The sequence below is a fragment of the Erpetoichthys calabaricus genome, chromosome 12 (assembly GCF_900747795.2).
Source record: "Erpetoichthys calabaricus chromosome 12, fErpCal1.3, whole genome shotgun sequence".
NCBI lineage: Eukaryota > Metazoa > Chordata > Cladistia > Polypteriformes > Polypteridae > Erpetoichthys > Erpetoichthys calabaricus.
In genome coordinates, this window is record NC_041405.2 from 87,764,156 (window position 1) to 87,784,689 (window position 20,534).

Here is a 20,534-nt window from a genome sequence, read left to right on the forward strand (position 1 = left end):
GTGTGTTCATCTATTTGTGTCAATGTCCATGTTTTTATAGCTTGTATATTTGATGCCCAGTAATAAAATTTAAAGTTAGGTACAGCCATGCCACCTTCTATTTGTTAACGTATATGGGAATGCTAAGAAAGAGAAAAAGATGCTTAGGAAGGATATTTATCTTGACAATGTTAATTCTTTTAACTGAAGAGAGATAAAGGGCATACCATCTATGTAAGTCTTGCTTAACTTTCCATGCAGACAGCAAAATTTTGTTGATAAAGAGCTTTATGTTTTTCTTGTGATACTTACCCCTAGGTATTTAAACTGATGACAAAAGGGAAACTGTCCAATCTAATACTGTGTGCTAGAGAGTTCGCTCGAAAGAGCACACTTTTATTCAAGATAAAGTCCAGAAATCTTTGAAATTCTGTTAGTGCTGTTAGGACTGCAGACACAGTATTTTGTGGATCTGATATATAAAGTACCATATCAACTGCATATAGTGATCTTTTCTGTTCAAGTACTTCTCTGATAATCCACTTAATCTCATAAGCATTTTGACAGTGAACTGCCAGTGGCTCAATGGCAATTGCAAATAGCTGTGGTGACAAGGGGCATCCTTGTCTAGTACCACGTTCTAGTTTAAAGTAGTCAGAATTAATGTTGTTAATACAAACTCAAGCTTCTGGACTGGTATACAGTAGTCTGATCTATGCACATATGTTCAGAGCAAACCCAAATTCTCCGATGTAGTGAAAAGTTTGTCCCATTCAACTATATCAAATGCTTTTTCTGCATCCAACGATAATATCATCTCCGGGGTGTTAGACTTTGTGGGTGAATATATTACATTAAACAGGCTTTGAAGATTGGAAGCTAAGTGTCTGCCTTTAATAAATACAGTTTGGTCTTGTGATATTACCGAAGCACTTTCTCAATCCTCCTAGCTAGAACTTTGGAGAGTATCTTAACATCATTATTCAGAAGTGAGATTGGTCTGTATGATGCACATTGTAATAAGTCCTTATTTTTCTTAGGAAAGACAGTAATTAATACTTAGAGAAAAGTTTGAGGCAGAATTTTATTGTCTCTGGCTTCTGTAAATGTTTATAATAAAAGTGGAGCTAACTTAACTGAAAACTTGAGCTTTCAAGTGCCACTCCATTAAAATCATTTTGTTTCTCATACCACTGCCCAAACTACCAGATAAAAATGCTTTACCTTGCTTCCATTGTGGTAAAATGAGGTCAACAACAGGTGGGCGAGTTTTTAATAAATAAACAGCTCTAACTGCCACACTCATACCTTTGGGTGGGGGTATGGTAGCGTCCTGAGAGTGGTTTCCGTGGGTGATGTGGGAGTGGATGGCCCTGCACTTAGTGCACAGGTGCAAGATTGCCCGTGACCCAAATTCGCATTGAGAACTGCTGATTGCTGCAGCTATGCCACACACCCCCATTTTAAAAAGAAAGCATGAGTGTTAGGAGAAAAAAAAAAAAAGCAAATTGGAGGATTGAGAGGGAAACACACCGGCTAGAGGTAGACTCAAGAGACATGAAGGAGGTTAAAGGAAAATGAAGACAGAAAGGCAGAGGCAGAGATGGCAAGTGACAGTGCCCGAGTTGAATCGAGTGAGGAAGATGGTCGGGAGTGAGCCTCAGTGCCATAGGAGCTGGAGGTTGTGAAATGGGCACTCCAACGGAGCGTTTTCTTGGGAGTAGGAGTGGCCCAATTGATTCTGTCTCCCCGCAAGGGAAAATTGTGTGGGGCTTGACGGGTGCCCTGCATATGCTGAAGGAAGGGCAGCAGGGAACAGAATCCTGATATGAAGGTTAACTGCACCTGTCGGCAGGTTTAAAGGAAAGCATTGGGGCTTAAATTTTTTTTTTTTTATTTAAATGGACTGTCTCTGATTTTTAACCTCCTCGTTTGCACTGCAGTTTGTGGCCACTTTATTTGGTTGATTTTCCAATAAAAATCCTCCCCTTGCAATGCATTGTGTGTTTGTCATCATTTGTCAAGCTCATCCCCGTCAAGACTAACGACGGTGTTAGCTTTGCTTACACACAGTTTTATGCATCTGAATTTTTTTGTTCATATGCACATTTGTAACATGTAAATATTTCAGCAATGAATCCTTAGCATAGACATCAATGCTTTCCATTTCTACCATTTTTGAAAACAGAAGGTAGCACAAGTCTAGAAGCTGAGATAATACTTGGAAAGCAATAGTCATCTAAGAATATGTGTTTTTTTATTTCTTGAAACCAATGATTTTTGCTGTGTTTTGTAGTTTACTGTTTAAATGGTGTTGTTGGTTTACTAAATAACAGTTTACACTTTGTCATTAGGGCTTTAGAGGCTTCATAAAATAAAATTCCCCAGATCTAATGCCATACCCCTTCATTTTCAGAAGAAAAAAAAGTAAACAGTATTAATAAACACCCAGCTATTATGTGCAGAATAAGCACTCACCTGAACCAAAAAGATGATGAGAAAATAGAAATTGGCAATTCTTCTGAATTGTTCAAAAAGGTTTTTGGGGAGGAAGTTCCAGATTGTATACTATAAAGAAAAAATAAAAAAGAGTCAAGTGAGGTTTGATTCAAAAAGCTTTAGTTAGGATGTAATAAAGATGAAAGAAAACTTTCAGAACAAAAGTTGCAAGTTCTCAATATTTGTACTCAAAGTACACAAACTTGCGTAGTCTTCTAAGCAAACAAAAAAGATACTATATCTTAATCCCTACATGACCAGAAGAAATATTAGCCAGTTGAACAACAAGTACATAACTCAACAGAAAATAAAGCAGGTGTTTTCTTAGCAAACCCAGCTGATGCTGACATAAGGCTTAAAGAATAGAAAAAAGGTCTACAGTATTGCATTTGGGTGTATATCATAATCTATATAAGGCAAAAAGGTCTTGGGAATTTAAGGGCTGCCTTAATGTGCTTTTTTTATTTGTTGTACAAAAAATACGACAAAGTGAGTGCTAGAATGATGAAATACATTGAATCTCCAAAACAGCAACAAGACTACAGAGCAACTACATGATAAAATGACTGCTGGATGCCAATGATGCAAATAAAACTTTTATCTACATGGGGCTCAAACACTTGGTATAAGATATAAAAAAATCAAATTACTTTTGAGTGCAAACAATAACCAAAAATATTGAAAGCATCTATGCTGTATTTGTTTATAGCAACTTTCAGCTAGCTGTACATTACACTGAGTACTAATACCATATGTTTATTCTAACTGCAAAATCTCTCCCATTAAGTAACATGATGAAGTGAATAAGCATCCCATCCAAGTCCATAATGCTTAAATCTCAGACCAAGCCTAAGCTTCCAGTCCATATATTCAAAATCCTTGCATACCGAATTGCCAGTGAGACCAAACAGATGGTAAGGAATGCACATGTAAGCCGTGTTCATAGCAAAACACTACCAATAAAGCAATAATTACAACTTGAGAGAAATTTTAAATTACGTCGAAAGGGTGACTTGCAATTTGAATTAAAAAGCTTGTACTAACAGAGCAGATGGAGCATACTGGGCAACTGTACTGGTTACCTAACCAGCAGGGCCACTTTCTTTTGAGAAACATCTATTTGTATACTTTCTGCAAGGCTCAAAGTCTGAACATTTCACAGTTCTGTATTACCTGCATTTAGAAATGGAATCCTACTCAATAGTGAGACTTTTGGTTCCAACAGAAAGAAAGTATAATCTTCCTTCAAGAGTACTGCAGCATTCTAGTCTTCACCTCTCCCGGGTCTCTTCAACCTGCTCCCTACTTTTGTTACACATTTAAAATGTCATCCACAAACCTCATAGACCAAGGGGGACTCCTGTCTAATTTCCTCTGTCAACCTGTCCATTACCATTGCAAATAAGAAAGGGCTCAGAGCCGATCCTTGATGTAATCCCACCTCCACCTTGAACGCCTCCATTACTCTTACCACAGATCTCACCACTGTAACACTTCCCTTGTACATATCCTGTAGAACTCTTACATACTTCTCTGCCTTTCCTGACTTTCTCATACAATACCACAACTACACTATAGGCACCCTGTCATATGCTTTCTCTAGGTCCACAAAAACAATGCAACTCCTTTTGGGCTTCTCTATACTTATTCATCAACACCCTCAGAGCAAACATTGTTTCTGTAGTGCTCCTTGCCAGCAGGAAACAATAATGCTGCTCACTAATCACCACCTCCATTCTTAACCTAGCTTCAACTACTCTTTCCCATAACCTCATGCTGTGACCGATCGATTTCATCCTCCTGTAGTTACTACATTCTGCACATCCCCCTTATTCTTTAAAATCAATACCAGTACACTTCATCTCCACTTCTCAGGCATCCACTCACTTTCCAAGATTTAATTAAATAATCTGGTTAAAAACTCCACTGCCATCTCTCCTAAATACCTCCATGCTTTCACAGGTATGTCAGCTAGACTAACAGTCTTCCCATTCTTCACCCTCTTCACAGCTGTCCTTACTTCTTCTTTGCTAATCTGTTGACACTTCCTGGTTCACTATCTGTACATCATCCAACCTTCTCTCTCTCTCTCATTCTCTTTATTCATCTACTTTTCAAAGTACTCTTTCCATATGCTCAACACACTCTTCTCGCTTATGAGTACATTTCCATCATTATTCTTTATCACCTTTACCTGCTGCTCATCTTTCCCAGCACAGACCCTTTCTTTACCCAATCGGCACAGGTCCTTTTCTCCATCCAGAGTGTCCAACTTCTTATACAACATATATGTATGAGACTTATCTTTATGTGACTTATGTTTAGCCTTTGCCTCCTCTCTCTTTACCTTACGCCCTACCTTCTTGTACTCCTGTTTACTTTCTTCATCTCTCTGACTATCCTATTTCTTCTCCAGTCTCTTCCCCTATATACTCCCCAGGACTTCCCCATTCCACCACCAGGTCTGTTGGTCCTCCTTTCTCTGTCCAGATATCACACCAAGCACCCTTCTAAGTTGTATCCCTTACCACTTCTGCTGTAGTTGCCCAGCTATCTGGTAACTCTTCACTGCCACCTAGTGTCTGTCTTACCTCCTCCTTGAACTCCACCTTACAGTCTTCCTTTTTCAATTTCCACCACCTGATTCTTGGCTTTGCTCTTACTCTCCTCCTCTTCTTGATCTCCATTGCCATCCTATGCTGCCTATCTATGCTTTCCCCTGCCAGCATGTTTGTAATTTCTGTATGTTGTCTTGCGTGCACTTTGTCTTTTATGCACCTGCCTTTTATGTCTGCACATTGAGCCTGGAGAAAAGCAATTTCGTTTAGCTATGCATCCATTCTTGTACTGTTGTATGGTATGAATGACAATAAAGTTCACATACTTACTTACTTATTTTGCATTCCTCTCCTTGACACCATATCTACCTATCATCTCCTCATCCTCTCTGCTCCCTTCACCAAAATGTTCATTGAAATCCGCTCCATTCACCACTCTCTCTCCCTTTAGTACACACTACACCACTTCATCTAACTCACTCCAGAAATCTCCTTTCTCATATCCATCGCACACCCAACTTGTGGGGCAATACGCAGTAATAACATTCACCAGGACACCCTAGGCCTCAGTTCGATGATCGACTTTATGGTCATGTCGTCGGACTTGCGGCCACATGTCTTGGACACTCGGGTGAAGAGAGGGGCGGAGCTGTCAACTGATCACCACCTGGTGGTGAGTTGGCTTCGATGGTGGGGGAGGATTGCCGGTCAGGCCTGGTAGGCCCAAACGTGTTGTGAGGGTCTGCTGGGAACGTCTGGCAGAGCTCCCTGTCAGAAGTAGCTTCAACTCCCACCTCCAGCAGAACTTCGACCACATCCCGAGGGAGGTGGGGGGACATTGAGTCCGAATGGGCCATGTTCCGTGCCTCTATTGTTGAGGCAGCTGACCGGAGCTGTGGCCGTAAGGTGGTCAGTGCCTGTCGTGGCGGCAATCCCCAAACCCGTTGGTGGACACCGGCGGTGAGGGATGCCGTCAAGCTGAAGAAGGAGTCCTACAGGACCCTTTTGTCCTATGGGACTCTGGAGGCAGCTGATAGGTACCGGCAGGCCAAGCAGAATGCAGCTTTGGTGGTTGCTGAGGCAAAAACTCGGGCGTGGGAGGAGTTTGGGGAGGCCATGGAGAACGACTTTCAGATGGCTTCGAGGAGATTCTGGTCCACCGTCCGGTGTCTCAGGAGGGGGAAGCAGTGCAGTATCAACACTGTATATGGTGGTGATGGTGCGCTGCTGACCTCGACTCGGAACGTTGTGGGTCGGTGGGGGGAGTACTTCGAAGACCTCCTCAATCCCACTAACATGCCTTCTAATGAGGAAGCAGAGCCTGGGGACTCAGAGGTGGGCTCCCCCATCTCTGGGACTGAGGTCACCGAGGTGGTCAAAAAACTCCTTGGTGGCAGGGCCCTGGGGGTGGATGAGATACGCCCGGAGTTCCTCAAGGCTCTGGATGTTGTAGGACTGTCTTGGTTGACACGCCTCTGCAACATCGCATGGACATCAAGGACAGTGCCTCTCGATTGGCAGACCGGGGTGGTGGTCCCCCTCTTTAAGAAAGGGGACCAGAGGGTGTGTTCCAACTACAAAGGGATCACACTCCTCAGCATCCCTGGAAAAGTCTATTCGGGGGTCCTGGAGAGGAGGGTCTGTCGGATAGTCGAGCCTCCGATTTAGGAGGTACAGTGTGGTTTTCGTCCTGGTGGTGGAACAGTGGACCAGCTCTACACCCTTAGCAGGGTCCTGGAGGGTGCATGGGAGTTTGCCCAACCAGTCTACATGTGTTTTGTGGACTTGGAAAAGGCATTCAACTATGTCCCTCGGGGAATCCTGTGGGGGGTACTGCGAGAGTATGGTGTACCGGACCCCCTGATAAGGGCTGTTCGGTCCCTGTACGATCGGTGCCAGAGCTTGGTCCGCATTGCCGGCAGTAAGTCGAACCTGTTTCCAGTGAGAGTTGAACTCTGCCAGGGCTGCCCTTTGTCACCGATTCTGTTCATAACTTTTATGGACAGAATTTCTAGGCACAGCCAGTGCGTTGAGGGGGTCCGGTTTGGTGGACTCAGGATTGGGTCACTGCTTTTTGCAGATGATGTTGTCCTGTTTGCTTCATCAGGCCGTGATCTTCAGCTCTCTCTGGATCGGTTCGCAGCCGAGTGTGAAGCGGCTGGGATGGGAATCAGCACCTCCAAATCTGAGACCATGGTCCTCAGCCGTAAAAGGATGGAGTGCCCTCTCAGGGTTGGTAGCGAGATCCTGCCCCAAGTAGAGGAGTTCAAGTATCTCGGGATCTTGTTCACGAGTGAGGGAAGAATGGAGCGTGAGATCGACAGGCGGATCGGTGCGGCATCTGCAGTAATGCGGGCTCTGCATCGGTCTGTTGTGGATAAAAAGGAGCTGAGCCGTAAGGCGAAGCTCTCAATTTACCAGTCGATCTATGTTCCTACCCTCACCTATGGTCATGAGCTATGGGTAGTGACCGAAAGAACGAGATCGCGAATACAAGCGGCTGAAATGAGTTTCCTCCACAGGGTGTCTGGGCTTTCCCTTAAAGATAGGGTGAGAAACTCAGTCATCCGGAAGGGGCTCAGAAGTAGAGCCGCTGCTCCTCCACATCGAGAGGAGTCAGATGAGGTGGCTCGGGCATCTATTCAGGATGCCTCCTAGACGCCTCCCTGGTGAGGTGTTCCGGGCTTATCTAACTGGGAGGAGGCCCCTGGGAAGACCCAGGACACGCTGGAGGGACTATGTCTCTCGGCTGGCATGGGAACGCCTTGGGATTCCCCTGGAAGAGCTAGAAGAAGTGGCCGGGGAGAGGGAAGTCTGGGCATCTCTGCTCAACCTGCTGCCCCCGCGACCCGACCTCGGATAAGCGGAAGAGGATGGATGGAACATTCATCGTCACACCTTCAATTTCCAGTTTCATAATCAACATTCTGTCCGACATTCTTTTCACCTCCAAAACACTCTTGACATACTGCTCCTTCAGGATAACTTCTACTCCATTTCTCCTCCCATCCACACCATGGTAGAACAATTTGAACCCGCCTCCAATACACCTGGCCTTACTCCCCTTCCATCTGGTCTCTTGCACACATAATATATAAGCCTTTCTTACCATCTTATTGGCTAACTCTCTCCCTTTCCCAGTCATTCTGCCAACATTCAAAGTTCCTACTCTCACCTAACCTTCCTCTTATCCTCCTGCCTCTAGACACACTTTCTTCCTCTTCTTCTCCTTCAGCCAATAGCAGCCCAATTTCACCCCAGCACCCTGTTGGCTAACAGTATTGGTGGTGGCCATTGTTAACGCAGGCCTTGACCAGTCCCGTATGGAAATCTGTATTGTTGTCTGAATATAGATCTGGCAAAAGTTTACACTAGATGCCCTTCCTGATGTAATCCTTCCCATTTATCTGGGCGCAGGACTGGCATGAAGAAACACACTGGTTTGTGCATCCCCTGTGGCTGGAATGTGGAAAAGACAGTACCCAAAAAAAAAATCTACACATACCCAAGAAGAATACTGAAATTACACAATGACAGTGAAAAATTTAAATTTTGATTCAAGTCTTCACTGTGCCACTACTCCCCCACAAAAGAAAACAATGACAACTGCCAAAAGAGACCAATAATTATATTGTTCCTACATTTGAAAAAGTGGAGAATGAAAGCAAATCACTACAAATTGCTTTGCAAAACTGTGATGGAATCATGAACAGCTCTCTTTCAAAAATGTTTCATGGGGCTTGAAAAACAGAGTAGATTTTTAACAGGTTCTGACAGCAATTTACATAAGAGGAATTTTTTTCTAAAGAATCAGCAACTTAACTTCACCACCAGAGCATACTGATTTCACTTAGGCTGCTCAGGCCAATATGATTGAGAAAATTTTTGTCCTCATCTTGCTCTAACAGTTTGTTTTGTGTTTAGTCAAATTCAACTTTTTTCTTGATGAAAACAATCAGAGAGGTGGTGGGGAGGGCAAAAAACACATTTTATTACTTAATTATTCATTATAAGTAACTGTCCATAATTTAAACCTTGTTCTAAACAGCAAATAAATCATGCAATATAGAGAATTAAAAAAAAAGTAACTGCATCATAAACTTTGACAGCTTACTTCAAACAATTTTAAACATTAAGCTGAAAATAAAAATGAGCCTTGCAGAAAAGGATAAAATTGTGATAGGTCAACAGTGGTATTTTTAACATTTTGTAAAAATTAATCTGCATGTATAATTCTAGGTTGTCAAATATTCTGCATAAAAGAGAACATATGACCTATAAAGATATTACTCTTGCAGTTTTTTAAATACATCAATTAATTCCTAAAACTGCATTTCATATTTATGATTAACACAAATGCTGCTGTTTCTGACAGTTACAAGATAATATTTTTTAATTGTATGCCTATGGTGTTTATCCTCCTAGGACTGGGCTCATGAAGTAGTGGTGAATATGGTGTGACTCAACGATCCTTAGAAATATGTTGCTATGACCCTTGTAAGGGTAACCATGGCAAACACATCTAAAGGGATACGCCAGACAAAATGCAATCCAAAAATTGGACTCTTGGCAAATGTATCTGAACCCCATTAAGAAAAGCAATACTGGCACATAAGAATAAACAGTGTATGTGTTATGGCACAGTAAGGGATGCTGTCCTGGCTCAATTTTATTTCATATTTATTTAGTGCTTTTGTTGTCGTTTAAACATAATTTTTCATATTGCTTTACTAATTCTATTTTGTTTTGGTTCCTTCTGTGTTTTATTTGATTGATATTGTGTTTATTAATCATTGTGTAATGTATTATGTTAACATTGTACACATTAGTTTGCTTTGTTATTTTCAGTTGTCCTGTCTCCTGTATATACAGTCCTAAAAAGCTGAGACAGTAGAATAAATGGAGAAGCTGCTGATCTCACAGCAGATTTGGCTTTGTTCCTTTTGTTATTCTAGATTTCTCTTATGATTCTTTATTTAATTTAGTGGTTTTGAACCCTGATTCATCTTAAGGTACTATCATTGGATTCTGCTTTAGAACTTGCGTGCTTGGCTTTTGCCTTTTGCTTTGATTTGTCTTTTGTTCAATCCTTCTAAATCCTTCGATTAATTGTTAAATATTCAAGGGAATTTGTTTTCGTTTAGCCCGAGTTTTTCTGATTATTCCTTTTCTCCTTTTGATATTGGTTGACATTCAGAAATTCTTTGAACTTTAAAAACATTAGTCATATTTTTGGGGGACTACTCAATGTACACCATCACAGTGCCTGTTCAAGAGCTCATAATCACACAAAAGAACTATAATCTCCCATAAACTCTACATTTCTGGTAAAACCTGACCTGGTCCCACCAGATATTTCTACTATTACACTTCCATTACAAAAAAAGAATGATGCATCCACCAAGTGCAGTAGTTCCTCCAGGCATTCCTTCCACCCATGAATGATATCCCCAGTCAATATGAACATTCACCTGCCATGGCGACATATCGGTTTTCAAAGACTTTTTCAGATTCACTTTGAGGTTTCCCAAAAGTCATTCTCCAGGGTTCCTCCAACTGTCTTTCACATATACGTCTTCATTTCAGGTAAACTGTCTTTGGTCTCAAATGCATGTAATGAGTTGAAAATAACATTTTGTAACTTGATGGCTTTTCTCACCATCTGCCTCTATCAGCATGTCCTAAGGTGGTCAACAAGGCAACTCCAGTAAAAGGATAATAGAACCCAGACAGAGAAGACCAGGTTCAGGGCCAATGCTGAATTAAGAGGAATTTTGACTATAGCTGACTATTATTCTGTCTCTCGAGTATGTTGACTGTTTTGCTACCAGAAAAGTGATACTTTACATTCAAGAGTGAAATTTTACTCTCCCATCAAGTCTCTCCCGTTGCAACTGAGAACCAACCTTTGCCTCTTCATGTGGCAAATCCAACACAATGGCTGCATATTGCTTCTTTGAGCTCCTTAGCAAGACTAGACCGGCATGTGTCCACAATATAGGATGGTAAAAATGTAAATGGAAAAAATTTACTAGAAGTAGATTAATCCTGACTAGTTAACTGTCTGGAGCGTCTAAGCCTTTCCATGATACCATAGTCTCAGACCTGAGAGACCAAAGTTTAATTTTTAAAAATTGACTGTGCCTGGAAGAAAAATTAATAATTAAAAAAAGGTGTTGATGGAAAAAAAAACACATGGGAGAATTTTAGATAACTTTTCAAAACCTAGTTTTGTTAAGATTCACAGTATTAGATTCAATTTTTATAAGACAGAATGTCACTCTTTGCAATGCTTTTAAGGTAACTGAATAAAGATTAGACAAATGCCTTACAAAATGACCTGAATAAATGGTATATTGTTTATTATAAGCTCTCATGCCAATATGATATTTTCAAGTGAATGGGAATATTGCAGGACTTATGGGGTATATAGCAAAGGAATACCAGGGAACGATGCTTAGGTTACAGACTAACCATTTGTACTCTTCCCTTACAGCCAAGTGGACTTGTGTGTATATATATATATATATATATATATATATATATATATATCTATACTAATAAAAGGCAAAGCCCTCACTGACTGACTGACTGACTGACTGACTGACTGACTGACTGACTGACTGACTGACTGACTGACTGACTCACTCACTCACTCACTCACTCACTCACTCACTCATCACTAATTCTCCAACTTCCCGTGTAGGTGGAAGGTTAAAATTTGGCAGGCTCATTCCTTACAGCTTACTTACAAAAGTTAGGCAGGTTTCATTTCGAAATTCTACGCGTAATGGTCATAACTGGAACCTGTTTTTTTGTCCATATACTCTAATGGAGGAGGCGGAGTCACGTATCGCGTCATCACGCCTCCTACGTAATCACGTGAACTGAAAACAAAGAAGAGATTTACAGCACGAGTCAAACGCGGGAACGAAGGTAAATGACGTTAATTGTTGAGTGTCTTTTAATACTGTGTAAGCATACATATTAACACATGTGCAATTAAACGTGTGCATTTACGGGGTGATTTCTCAGGCTTAAAAGCTCACCTTTTATTAAAAAAGTAAATGCAAACTGTTTTCATTCTGAAGGGCACAAACCACATTGGATTTTGTAATGATAGTTGATTAGTAAGGTCTATTAAGGGATACTTACAGAATAATTAGTAATGCCTGTGAATGCCGATGCAAGTAGGAGAATGGGCGTGAACTAAAGAACGAGTAGTAACATGTACAGTAAATGTCTCTAAAGTCTGTCTATTAAAAAGTTATTATATCTTTCAATCCTGTGTATTGATTAAACTACGAACCTAACAAGATCACTACATGGTGTCAGAAGTGGTGGATTGGAAGAGGAATGTGAAGAAGAGGTTCAGCTTTTGAATGAGTCTCGTGTCTGTGAGTAACCCGAAAACGTGGTCAGAAAGTGCTAAGATGTTCTAGCAAAAGAGAAAAAAAATTTGGAAGGATTACAGCCCCCACCAAATCTCCAGTTAAAGGGAAATGTAGCTGAAAATTAGAAAAGATTTAAACAGAGATTCAAGTTGTATTTTGCTGCGATTGAAGCAGATAGGAAAAGTGAAAAAATGAAAGCGTCTATGCTTCTACATGTAATTGGCGAAGAGGCACTAGAGGTGTATAACAATTTTCAGTTTGAAGAAGATGGAGACAATATGAAATTGAACAAAATAGTTGAAAAATTCGAAGCGTATTGCAACCCAAAGCGCAATGTGATGTTTGAGCGGCACAAGTTTTTTACATGTTTCCAGAAAAGCGGCGAAACAATAGACCAGTATGTGACAGAATTGCGTAACAGGAGCTGTTCTAAGAAGAAACCGTCGAGACATCAAAGGACCAATAACCTCTAATCAGAACACTAACACCAGCGAAACAAATATTAACGAGAAAATAAGTATAAATCAGGAAAGAACATCTCAACTGCAAACACAATTAACCAGAAGATCAAAACGTCAAGTAAAACCACCAGAACGACTCTTTGAGACATGTTGAGGATTAAAGGAACATTTTCAATTAAGAAAAGCTGAATTCCTTTAACAGTTGTGCTTTTTATACATAGTTTGAATGCTGGATGTATGCCTGAAATGTTCTGGATAGTTCAGTTGTTTGAAGTGATAAAGTTTATCAAAGTAGCATTTGAAATGTATAACATTACTAAGCTTATAAGTACTGCCTTACTTCTCTTTAAGAAAGGAAGATGTAAAGAGACTTGATTTAAACGATTCCATGTCTTGGTGGGTTTACGTAGCTTATTGTCAATATCTTTACACCTGTTTTTAAGACTTATTGACTGAAACGGGCTTTCACGAAAAAACTTAGGGCTTTGCTACAGGATACACCCTCCACAAGTTAAGGAAGTAAAAATAAAGGTATATATTTCTGTTTTATTTAAACCTTTTAAGTTCGTATGGATAGCCCCATTTGGCTGTTTTATTTTTTTTTTTTCTTTCTTCAGTAATATTTAATCTCCTTAAAGAAAAACAACATATGCATTTTACTTTTTTTGTATCTCTTTAGTAATATTTTAGTGTAAAAGGATAACCAGTATTTAAACCTTTTATGTTACTTTATAAAATTATTTTACACAATGTTGAAAAATTAATAAGAAAGCTACATATTTTGGCAACTGCTGCTTCAATTTTCAATGAAATGAAAAAAGCTCTCCAAGAGAAAACCTCAATGAAGAAGAAACAGTTTGCACTATCTAAAAAGGAGAAACCCTCATTTATAAAGGTTTGCTGCAGATGACTTAACTGAAAATAAATGAATAGTTCCTATGTGTATAATACATATTTATCTATTTTACTTATGCCTTTATTCCAGCAACTTGCAACATCTGAGGTACAATTTGTTACATTACTTTTGTTTTTTGCAGCACTGGCAGGTGAAGTGACTTCCTCAGGGTCACACAGTGGTGTCAGTACCAGGATTTGAACTGACAAGCTCCGGGTTTGCTGAAATATTACTGAAGAAAGAAAAAAAACGAAAACGGACAAATGGGGCTATGCATACAAATGTCCATCCATCCATTATCCAACCCGCTATATCCTAAATACAGGAGCCAATTCCTGCCAACACAGGGCACAAGGCAAGAAACAAACCCCGGGCAAGGTGCCAGCCCACCGCAGGGCACCCACACCCACACACCAGGGACAATTTAGAATCGCCAATGCACCTAACCTGCATGTCTTTGGACTGTGGGAGGAAACTGGAGTACCCGGAGGAAACCCAGACAGACACGGGGATAACACTCAAACTCCACGCAGGGAAGCGAACCCGGGTCTCCTAACTGGCACTTTTCACTGCACCACCATGCCGCCCGCATACAAACTTAAAAGGTTTAAATAAAACAGAAATATATACCTTTATTTTTACTTCCTTAACTTGTGGAGGGTGTATCCTGTAGCAAAGCCCTAAGTTTTTTCATGAAAGCCCCTTTCAGTCAATAAGCCTTAAAAACAGGTGTAAAGCTAAACTTGCAGCACCACTATTCAATTACACTTGCCTAACGCCTCTCCTAAGGGGACATACTGTGGGATCTAGGCATCAGTCAAAGCACCAATCACAGGCCCGATTAGAAAGCGGGAAACTGTGATTTGTCGTCTCCCTCCCATGTAACAATCACAGCCCATGTTACAACGCACTATGTAGGTATGTGTATATGTGTGTATATATATATATATATATATATATATATATATATATATATATATATATATATATATATATATATATATGTGTGTATGTGTGTGTTTATGTATGTGTGTATATGTATGTGTATATGTATATATATATATATATATATATATATATATATATATATATATATGTATATATATGTGGATGTGTATATGTATATATATATATATGTATATATGTATATACATGTATATGTAGATATGTGTATATGTAGATATGTATATATATGTATATATGTATATATATGCTTACATAACCTCTTTAACACACTACTTCTCCGCTGCGAAGCGCAGGTATTTTGCTAGTCTTAAATAAAATGTAAGAAAAACTGATATATGAAAGAAACAAGTTCTTACAAAACATTTATCAGACAGCTCCTTACTTAAAAAATATTTCTGTTTGGTATTCCCAAGGGACAGAAAGTGGTGATTGGAGTGGATTTCAACGGGCATGTTGGTGAAGGGAACAGTGGAGATGAGGAGGTGATGGGTAGGTATGGTGTCGAGGAGAGGAATGAAGAAGGTCAGAGAATAGTGGATTTTGCCAAAAGGATGGGCATGGCTGTGGTGAATACGTATTTTAAGAAGAGGGAGGAACATAGGGGTACGTACAAGAGTGGAGGAAGATGCACACAGGTAGATTACATCCTATGCAGAAGAGTTGATCTGAAGGAGTTTGAAGACTGCAAAGTGGTGGCAGGGAAAAGTGTAGTTAAGCAGCATAGGATGGTGGTCTGTAGGATGACGTTGGAGATCAAGAAGAGGAAGAGAGTGAGGGCAGAGCCAAGGATCAAATGGTGGGAGTTGAAAAAGGAAGACTGCAAGGTTGAGTTTAGGAAGGAGGTGAGACAGGCACTGGGTGGCAGTGAAGAGTTACCAGACAGCTGGGAAACTACAGTAGATGTAGTAAGGGTGACAGCAAGAAGGGTACTTGGTGTGACATCTGGAAAGAGGGAGGAGGAAAAGGAAACCTTGTGGTGCAATGAGGAAATACAGGAGAGTATACAGAGGAAGAGGATGGCAAAGAAGAAGTGGGATAGTCAGAGAGATGCAGAAAGTAGACAAGAGTACAAGGAGAAAAGGCGCAAGGTGAAGAGAGAGGAGGTGAAGGCTAAAGAAAAGGCGTATGATGAGTTGTATGAGAGGTTGGACACTAAGGCCGGGGTTATACGTCACGCGACGCATGCTGCAGCTGACGCTCCTGGTACGCAAGCATTGTACTGTTTATACTTGCGGGCGTACTTTATGTAAATCTGGAGGAATCCACCAGGTAGCAGTGCGAGATATTATCACGGTGAGAACAGGTTCAGCTTCACTGTGTTGTGAATTGCCTGGAACATCCATTAAATTCCGATGACACCTTACCGTAATATCTCTGAAAACGATGTTTAATGATTAAATTCATCAGTCCAGGGATTTGTCCATTTCAGCTAGCATTGGGCACGAGGAAGAAACAATCCCTGGACGTGGCATCAGATCATCACAAGGTGAATACAAGCACTCACATACACTAGCGTCATTTTAGTGTAACCAAATCTGCATATCTTTGAAAGGAAACCCAGCAGGAAAACATGTAAACTCCAGGCAGGGAATATCAGCAACGTGACTCCCTGCAAGACAGCAGTGCTAATGATCCGCCACCGTGTCACCACCATGTGTGTAATTATTAACAGTATTCATTATTTAAACGAAATTACCGATTTATCTGTAAAATGTAACATACATACTTTAATGCATTTCATCATGAAAGTGATATCAAGTATAAATCTAAGAATTCTAAATGTGCAGAGAGTTGGAATATCATACATTTAATGTGCGCAGTGTGGCGATCTATTGCTGGCGATCCGCTGCTGTCAGGACCAGAGGAAGCCCTAGAAAAAATGACAGCACAGAAGACGGTATGTGAGACTTTTAAAATGTATTGTGTCATTACGATCGAGAATATGCAACGCTTGAATTTAAAAGCACCACGAATACATCTGTATGTCGGCATTTTGCTTCACCACATTGAACCATACAAACATCGAAGCGCGCACACCGATCTCGTAGGATCTGCAAAGCGGCTTTCTGTCACATGTACAGTGCTCAGCATAAATGAGTACACCCCACTACATTTGTCAGAAAACCTTTAGTTTCCTTTCAGTATCAACATTGTCTATGAGATACTGTACTACAAAATACTCCCACAAATGTGGGCCATTGACTGCAAACAAGATTTGTTAATTTGCACACACAAAAAAGTGATTATTCTAACAAATTCATTCAAGCCCATGTAGCAAAAATGAGTACACCCCAATTATAGTCTTAGGAGAAAAGCCACACTTAAGACTACAAAAGTCCAATTAACAGGCATTCAACCACAGGTGAGTCTAATGATTCATTTAAGAGGTGTCCAGAAGACAGGTGACTATAAAAGGGCATTACTTAACAAAGAAAAGCCCTTCCCATTTCATGCTGTCAGCAATGGCTCCACATGGAAGAGAAATGTCAAAAAATCTGAGAAAGGAAATCATTACTTTACACAAAAAAGGTGAGGGCTACAAGAAGATCAGCAAAGCTTTACATATCAGTCAAAATACTGCAGCAAAAGTGATCCAAAAATTTAAGAAAGATGGAAGTGCAACCATCTTACAGAGACGTCCAGGCTGTCCACGGAAGTTAACATCTCGACCGGAGCGTCTTCTGATGAGAAGGGTTGAAGAAAATCGCCATGCAAGTTCACTGCAGTTAGCTAAAGCAGTAGAAAGCCAAACTGGAGTGACCGTTTCCCGTGACACAATACGGCGCACACTGCAGAGGAATGGCATGCATGGGTATTGTCCACGAAGGAAGCCTCTCCTAAAGCCCATGCACAAAAAAGCACGCCTAGAATTTGCTAATTCCCATGCTGAAAAAGATGAAGACTACTGGGACTCTATACTCTGGAGTGATGAGACAAAGATCACTGTTTTTGGAACTAATGGTTTCAAAACTGTATGGCGTCGTAAAGGTGAGGATTTCAAAGAAAAATGCATGGTGCCTACAGTGAAACATGGTGGTGGCAGTGTCCTTATGTGGGGCTGCATGAGTGCTGCTGTTGTTGGGGAGCTGCATTTCATTGATGGTATCATGAACTCAACAATGTACTGCTCTATACTGAAGGAGAAGATGCTGTCATCACTCCGTGCACTTGGTCGTCGTGCACTTTTCCAACACGACAATGATCCAAAACACACATCTAAAGCTACTGTTGCATTTCTGAAGAAGAACAGGGTGAAGGTGATTGAATGGCCAAGTATGCCTCCTGATCTGAACCCAATCGAACACCTGTGGGGAATTCTGAAGCGACAAGTTGAGCATCACTCTCCATCCAGCATCCAGGCTCTAAAAGAGGTTATTCTTGAAGAATGGAAAAAGATAGATGTTGCAATATGTCACCAACTTGTTCATTCCATGCCTAGAAGACTTGGTGCTGTCCTTAAGAATCACGGTGATCATACAAAATACTAGATGTAGTAGTTTTTGTTGCGGGGTGTATTCATTTTTGCTTCAACCAATTTGAGTGAAACTGAAGATTTTGTGATCTAAGTTATATTATTAACCTTAATTTCATGTTATGGAGTTTAACAAGTGTTCAATAAAACTCAGCCTTGTGAAAATTTTGGACATTGTTCTTTTGTTCATTGAGCTACTGATTAAATTCGTACTTTTTAAAGGGGGTGTACTCATTTATGCTAAGCACTGTATATAGTAAACAGAGACTCTGACGTCACATTCCAACTTTTAGCACACTGCGCCCCCGACTTTCTGCTGGTACTGAAACTCGCGCACACATTGCATTAATTTCTGAGGACCTGCTCAGAGGATGCGTCAAATGAACGCTGAGAACGCGGGGCAACCATGATGCGGGCGTGTACGCATTCTGAGCGTGAAGTATAAATGAGGGAGAAAAGGACCTCTACCGATTGGCTAGACAGAGAGACCGAGCTGGGAAAGATGTGCAGCAGGTTAGGGTGATAAAGGATAAAGATGGAAACGTATTCACAAGTGAGGAGAGTGTGTTGAGCAGATGGAAAGAGTACTTTGAGAGGCTGATGAATGAAGAGAACGAGAGAGAGAAGAGGTTGGATGATGTGGAGATAGAGAATCAGGAAGTGCAACGGATTAGCAAGGAAGAAGTAAGGACAGCTATGAAGAGGATGAAAAATGGAAAGGCCATTGGTCCAGATGACATACCTATGGAATCATGGAGGTGTTTAGGAGAGATGGCAGTGGAGTTTTTAACCAGATTGTTGAATGGAATCTTGGAAAGTGAGAGGATGTCTGAGGAGTGAAGAAGAAGTGTACTGGTGCCGATATTTAAGAATACGGAGGATGTGCAGGACTGCAGTAACTACAGGGGAATAAAATTGGTTAGCCACAGCATGAAGTTATGGGAAAGAGTAGTGGAAGCTAGGTTAAGAAGCGAGGTGATGATTAGTAAGCAGCAGTATGGTTTCATGCTAAGAAAGAGCATCACAGATGCACGGTTTGCTCTGAGGATGTTGATGGAGAAGTTTAGAGAAGGCCAGAAGGTTTTGCATTGTGTTTTCGTGGACCTGGAGAAAGCATATGACAGGGTGCCTCGAGAGGAGCTGTGGTATTATATGAGGAAGTCGGGAGTGGCAGAGAAGTACGTAAGAGATGTACAGGATATGTATGAGGGAACTGTGACAGTGGTGAGGTCTGTGGTAGGAGTGACAGATGCATTCAAGTTGGATATGGGATTACATCAGGGATCGGCTCTGAGCCCTTTCTTATTTGCAATGGTGATGGACAGGTTGACAGACAAGATTAGACAGGAGTCCCCGTGGACTATAATGTTTGCTGATGACATTGTGATCTGTAGTGATAGTAGGGAGCAGGTTGAGGAGACCCTGGAGAGGTGGAGATATGCTCTAGAGAGGAGAGGAATGAAGGTCAGTAGGAACAAGACAGAATACATGTGTGTAAATGAGAGGAAGGTCAGTGGAATGGTGAGGATGCAAGAAGTAGAGTTGGCGAAGGTGGATGAGTTTAAATACTTGGGATCAACAGTATAGAGTAATGGGAATTGTGGAATAGAGGTGAAAAAGAGAGTGCAGGCAGGGTTGAATGGGTGGAGAAGAGTGTCAGGAGTGATTTGTGACAGGTAGGTATCAGCAAGAGTGAAAGGCAAGGTCTACAGGACGGTAGTGAGACCAGCTATGTTATATGGAATGGAGACGGTGGCACTGACCAGAAAGCAGGAGACAGAGCTGGAGATAGCAGAGTTAAAGATGCTAAGATTTGCACTGGATGTGACGAGGATGGATAAGATTAGAAATGAGTATATTAGAGGGTCAGCTCAAGTTGGACGGTTGGGAGACAAAGTCAGACAGGCGAGATTGCGTTGGTTTGGACATGTGCAGAAGAGAGATGCTGGGTATATTGGGAGAAGGATGCTAAGGATAGAGCTTCCAGGAAAGAGGAAAAGAGGAAGGCCTAAGCGAAGGTTTATGGATGATGTAGTGAGAGAGGATATGCAGGTGATGGGTGTAACAGAGCAAGATGCAGAGGACAGAAAGATATGGAAGAATATGATCTGCTGTGGCAACCCCTAACGGGGGCAGCCGAAAGAAGAAGAAGAAGATACCAGTGACTGCTTTTACTGCAAATAAGCAATTAACTAATAATATGTAACAGCATGATTATTCTCAAGGATGGCAGATGTTATAAGTAACTGCATCATTTACTCAGTTCAGCAGACACATAACAACAACATCTAACAGCTTTTAGTTCCATAA

General features: G+C 41.0%; 1 protein-coding gene across 1 annotated transcript in view; it reads right to left on the minus strand.

Annotated features, from left to right (window-relative positions):
• Positions 1-20,534, minus strand: part of atp11c (ATPase phospholipid transporting 11C) — a 196,463-nt gene that overhangs the window by 161,477 nt on the left and 14,452 nt on the right. Inside the window, 1 exon segment of the mRNA XM_051935386.1 lies at positions 2,458-2,549. Within this exon segment, the coding sequence (XP_051791346.1) occupies positions 2,458-2,549 (92 nt within the window).